Raw genomic sequence first — 5,922 nt, 5'->3', positions numbered from 1 at the left:
CCCACCCCTTCACACAGAAAGGGAGGGAAAATCTAAAAATTTGAGTTATCCTTACAAGAGGAAAGGGGAAATCTTCCAAAGGGAACACCTGTTCCAGTGGCAACTGTCTAAAAGGGAGTTGCCCTCACTTTGGGAGACTTCTTCCTCTTAACTTCCTGTTGTATCTCTGGGAGAGGAAGTAAGTAGAAATTTCCACAATGGTTCACAAACCAAAAACATAAATGGGCTGTGGTTTTAACCATTTTCCTACTCCATCCATAACGAAGTATTTGCTGTACATATACATATTTATATTGTGATATTAAATCCTGTCTGTTTGATTTTACAGCCTCCCCATGTTCACAGTTCTCCGCCGTTTCTCAATCTTGTTTACAATGATGGCTGAGGGCTTTTTGCTCAAGTAAGTATTGTGTGTTCTAAATTAACCACTTCAAGACCAGGTGTTTAGACCCCCTTCCTGTCCAGGCCATTTTTCAGTATTCAGCGCTGCGATACTTTGACTGACGTTTATTCCGTCATGCAGCACTGTACTGAAATGAATTTTATACCATTTTTTGGGGACAGATAGAGCTTTATTTCGGTGGTATTTAATCACCACTGGGGTTTTTATTTTTTACTATAATTAGGAAAAATTACAGAAAATTTGGGGAAAAAAAAGAGTTTTTTTTAACATTATGTTAGGAAACATTTATTATTACCCAGTTTTTTTGGTAAAATATAAAAGATCGGGTCACGTCGGGTAAATAGACACCAAACATGTCAAGCTTTAAAATTGCGCGCACCCGCGAAATCGCAGAAAATTACCGTACCCAAAATTGGCCATGGGCGACGCTTTAAAAGCTTTTACCGCTCATCAGTTTAGTGTTATCAGTGATTGATGGCCCTACAATTATTGCTCTCACTCAGACGTTCGCGGCGATATGTAACATGTGCGGCGTAATGGGCGCAATCGTCTTTTTTGCACGTATGCGCCCCCGACGCATGTTTGCATGCGTGTATGTATGGGTGGGGACTTAAACATTTTTTTTGTTTTTTTTTTCTTTTTTATGGTGTAACTTTAAATTTGGGGGGGGGCTTAATTTTTTTTTCATTTTTTTTTTTCCACTAAACTTTATTGCTATCACATACGGGGGCTAATAAAAACCCCTCTATGTGATAGCAAAATATGTGACAGGTCCTCTTTATGGAGACATCAGGGGTCTCCAAGACCCCTAATGTCACCTAGGACCCCCCAAAAGAAGCTGATGAAGCAGAGATCTGCTCCATCAGCTTCTTTCCAGCTTCTGAAGCTGGAGAGTGACACAAGAATGCGGAAGTGATGTATTATACAACACTTCCGCATTCTTGCAGCGGAGAGGGGACCGGAGAGAGCTCGTGTACCGAGCTCTCTCTGATCCCCTGTGTCACAAGCGACATGCTGATCCCGGGCTCGCACCAGGCACAGCGGAGCCCGGGATCAGCGGTACAACGGCGGGGGGGGCCGCGGATGGGGGGGGACGGGACCGATCGGCACCCCATACACGCGATCCGCCGGCTCTACAGCCGGCGGATCGCTTGTATGGTGACAGGCATCGCTGCCTGTTTTTAAAAAACGGCCATTTCCCGCTCGCGCGCGCCGAGCGGCGCGCGCGGGGGGGCGTGTCTGAGCGGACGTCTAAAGACGCCCGCTCAGATCTAGAGAGCTCGGGCCGGCCGTTTTTTTACTACGGCCGGCCCGGAGGTGGTTAAGGAAATCCACATCTTGCGCCCAGTCATATCATGTTGGGGGAAAGAGTCATACTTGAGGAAGAGGAAGAAGGTCAAGGTCAGCTTTCCTACCAGGCCAACCGAGGCCCGGCAGCAGGGGTGTGGAATTCCTGTCTCCGGACGCCCAGGACATGCAGTTCCAGGCACTGGGCAGGTAGTTTTCTACATTTAGCCCTGCTTTGGGCAAGCAGAGCTAAATGTACAGCGGGGAAGCCGCCACTTGTTTTGTACAAGTAATCTTGGCAATGTATCCGAGATCACTTGTATGCAGCCTGCATACAGGGGGGCGCATTGAGGAACCTGGCATTGGGGCAGCAGAGAGAGTAAATCCGGCCCTGAAGGAGGGTTATGACATGCGAGGGGTGACCCTAGCACGGTACCCTCCCTCCTCGCATTTCATAACCCTCCTTCAGGGCCGGATTTACTCTCTCTGCTGCCCCAATGCCAGGTTCCTCAATGCGCCCCCCCTGTATGCAGGTTGCATAAAAGGAATTCCACACCCCTGCTGCCCCTCTACTCCCTGCTGCCCTGAGGCCGGGGCCTCGGTTCCTGAGGAAGTCAACTTTGCTAACATGTACAAAGTCGCAAGTAAATAAAAAGTAAAACTTCTGCGATTTGAAATGCTTGATTTTTTTTTTTTCTGTGCTTTTATGTGTAATTTGTTAAAGTTAGTGACGGTCTCTTTAAAGACGTCTGCCACAAAGTTCACTAATCCAAAACTCAGTGAACTAGCGAGTGCAGCTAATGTGCAGGGACCAGTTTTTAATCTGTAAGCTCCATTTTATTGGCTTCCTAAACACCTTTTTATATGTTGGCATCACACACAGAGACTCTTTATATGGAGCATTGTGGATTTTGGCATTCTTCATTAGATAAAAGAAACCGGGTGTAATAGAACAATAAGTGACGGGTGTAATGTAACAGTGATTGCTCTCTGTTCACAGTGCTCAGTTCCGTTTTGAAAGATCACCTGGAACACTCGGTGTTGTACTTTTTGGCTGCGCATCCAATATTCCACATTTATTGTATTATTTGTTTCCTTTTTGTGCAGGAAGAAGTTTTCTCGCAGTATTCAGATGACCGTATTTTCTATGATAATAGGGGCATTTATCGCTGCCAGGTAAGTGCACATTCGTAAGAATTCAACGGTTTAATATGAATGGACTCGGGCTAAGGGCATTAAAGTATTCGGAAAAAATTAAGTTTTAGTGCTTTAAATCTGAACTCCGGCCTTCCCTTCAGTCTTGCACAGTTGTACCGCCTCCTATCCCGGACTGAAATGGCTTCCTCTGATGTAACTGCACACTGCGAGCTTCTCGCAATGTGGATTAGAAGCTGCAGCAATTCAAGATGGAGCCCGCCCCATTACCTGGCTGGAAAAAGTCCAGCATCGTCTAGCTTTTTCCTCCCGAGCCTGACTGTCCCTGTCCTGCTGCATCCACGCCTTGCATCACCAAGTGCAATGCAAAGCGTGGGATGCCGTGGTGTAAAGCACGCCGCCGCTGGACTCTAGAGAAGTGGAGACGTTCTCTGGAGTGACCAATCGCGCTTCTCTGTCTGGCAATCCGATGGGCATGTCTGGGTTTAGAAATTGATCATTTTTGTGTTATATGGGGGGTGAGCTCTGTGGTCTTGCTGTTTTGGAATTAAATGGGGGAGCAAGCTCCCATGCTGCGTGGGAATGGGAGGGGAGAGCTCTGTGGTCCTGCCACATCCCCTGGAAGAAACACATTTTCAGAGTAAGGCCTCATTCACACAACGCAAGCAAAATTGTATATTGCGTCTATGTGCGTATATGCGTGCAGTATATGCGATCCCACAATGCGTCACTCGAAATGAAATTTTTAATGGGCTGTGCGTATATGCGCAGCAATACACTGCCCGGACGCATCTCTGTTCTGTTTTTGTGCATATATACGCTACGCAAATATACGGCTACATACATGGCTATGTGTATGGAGCCATTTATTTGCATATGGTACAATACGCGCAGCAGTGTGAATGAGGCCTTACTGTGACAAACCTCCATCTATACGCTGTTGCAAGATTTGTAGAAAAAGCCGCACCGATACCCCAGAGATGTTAAGGACTTTGTGCACTTAGGAGTTGCCTCAGGAAGATCTGTCTTCTCAGACTGGAATAACCGCCTACACAGACCTCCAGCAATCCACTCATTAGTGTGGGGTTTTTTTTTGTCTGTCCCATTGGAGAGCTTTACCAGTGCCACAACAGTATGTGAGGGGAAGATCCCCTCTTAGATTTCACAGGAGACAACTGTGAAAGTTTAAATTTCCCATCAACTTATGTCCCAGTAACGATGGGGATCTTATGTCCCAGTAACGATGGGGATCTTATGTCCCAGTAACGATGGGGATCTGGACAAATAGACCGTTTTGACTCAAATCAGAATGGTCCACATTTGGAAAACCATTGTGCTCCCCTGTAGCAGTCCATACCTAACTGTGTTATCAGTCACTCAGCATTGATGTACCGTATTTGCCGGCGTATAAGACGGGTTTTGAAACCTTAAAACATCCCCCAAAAATCGGGGGTTGTCTTATACGCCGGGTACATACAGAAGGATATGGTATACAGTATGTAGCTTCGGCTACATACAGTATACCGTGCTGAGCCAATCATGGCAGGCTTTGTATTAATGAATACAAAGCCTGTATTCATTAATACAAAGCCTGCCGTGATTGACTCGGCGGAAGACGGAGGACACAGCGGGGATCGTGGACAAGTAAGTTTTCAACCCTTTGTTAGGACAATCGGTGTTCAGTTCTAGTTTACAACTGATGATGAGATTAAAAAGCACTTTGTTTTCTGCTTACATTTTTAACGGTGTGTCAGCCGGAACAGATCCCGACAATGCTGTCGAGATCCACCCAGCTGGCTGATTGACAGTGGACTTTGCCTATCTAGAGGCAGAGCCAGCTGTGCCCGCCCCTCTAGTCAGGAGGATCGGAGAGGGGAGGGTGGGAATCCCTGCGGGGAGCTGTGAGTGACAGTCACCAGTCTCTGTAGGGAGATGATCGGTATGTGTTCGCTCACTTTCCGCTCGATAGAGCCGACCTGTGACATTTTCATTGTCTCACATTGGCTCTAACTATGAGGATGCGTGGAAATCACTCACCTCATACTTCTCCTTTAAGGTGTCGGCTACATATTTAGCTTATTCTCTGTTCTAGGAAAGCGAGATAAATAAGTTATCAGTTTTGTACAATTTGTGTGCTACAAAATAATCCTTCCCCTTTTTTTTTCCCCTTCCTATTTTCCTCAGGAACTTGGAAAGTACGGCTTGCTGTATTACAATGCATTGTTCATGATCGTTCCCACGTTGGCCATTGCTTTTATGACTGGGGATGTCCAGAAGGTGAGACCATTGCCAATGAATCTTTGCTCCTATCTTTTGCTGGACCCTATAACTTGTCTGATGTGGAAATGCCAGCTTTGTATGTAATACTATGCACTGCGGGGTTCCTGGCAGAAGTAGCCTGCGGGGTCCCTGGCAGAAGTAGCCTGCGGGGTCCCTGGCAGAAGTAGCCTGCGGGGTCCCTGGCAGAAGTAGCCTGCGGGGTCCCTGGCAGAAGTAGCGTACAAGTGTTATCAGAGAAATGACATTTCAAAGATTAATATGTATTGTTCACAGAGCCATAAAGCGCCATTGGGGGAGAAATGCGTACACACACAATGACTTCTCTTTTTGTGTTCTGCTCTTTCCTCCCGAGGAAGAAAACTACAGCAACATGCAGGCATTAAAGAGAACCTGTCTGATTAGAAATATGAACTGTCAGTGTTGACTTGTCTCTGGGAAGTCCATGCTCCAGGGGGAGTCTGGTTCCCTAGAGCTTGGTGGCGAGCTTCCCGTCTAGAAGAACCGCATTCATATTGCACGTGATGTGTGAATGATCCTTTCAGGCCAGTGAAGAAAGGATCGCAATGACGGCCTAAGAAAAATGATGCACTCCTTCCCTGTTTTTTTTTTTTTTTTTCTGCATGGGTCAAAACTGCAACCTGTTTTCAGTAGTCACCCAGCTACTTTCCATTTTGGTTGGTGTGGTTAATGGAAAGCAGATTTGCTGTTTTCATTTTTTTTTTAAAATCACATTTATCATCTCACTATCTCGCTGCTTCCTTTTGTGTGGCAGCAATTCCATTATCAATACCCCCCCC

At 46.3% G+C, this 5,922-nt stretch overlaps 1 protein-coding gene across 1 annotated transcript in view; it reads left to right on the top strand.

Annotated features, from left to right (window-relative positions):
- SLC35D1 (solute carrier family 35 member D1) overlaps nt 1–5,922 on the top strand; it is a 22,955-nt gene that overhangs the window by 12,104 nt on the left and 4,929 nt on the right. Inside the window, exons 5-8 of the mRNA XM_018567300.1 lie at nt 329–400; nt 2,798–2,866; nt 4,938–4,941; nt 5,030–5,122. Of these exons, the coding sequence (XP_018422802.1) occupies nt 329–400; nt 2,798–2,866; nt 4,938–4,941; nt 5,030–5,122 (238 nt within the window). The remainder of the gene's footprint in view (nt 1–328; nt 401–2,797; nt 2,867–4,937; nt 4,942–5,029; nt 5,123–5,922) is intronic.

Source organism: Nanorana parkeri, unplaced genomic scaffold, assembly GCF_000935625.1.
Source record: "Nanorana parkeri isolate BGI_ZX_2015 unplaced genomic scaffold, ASM93562v1 scaffold1028, whole genome shotgun sequence".
Classification (NCBI taxonomy): domain Eukaryota; kingdom Metazoa; phylum Chordata; class Amphibia; order Anura; family Dicroglossidae; genus Nanorana; species Nanorana parkeri.
Note: the sequence above shows the minus strand (reverse complement) of the source record. Positions and strands in the feature narration are given on the sequence as shown.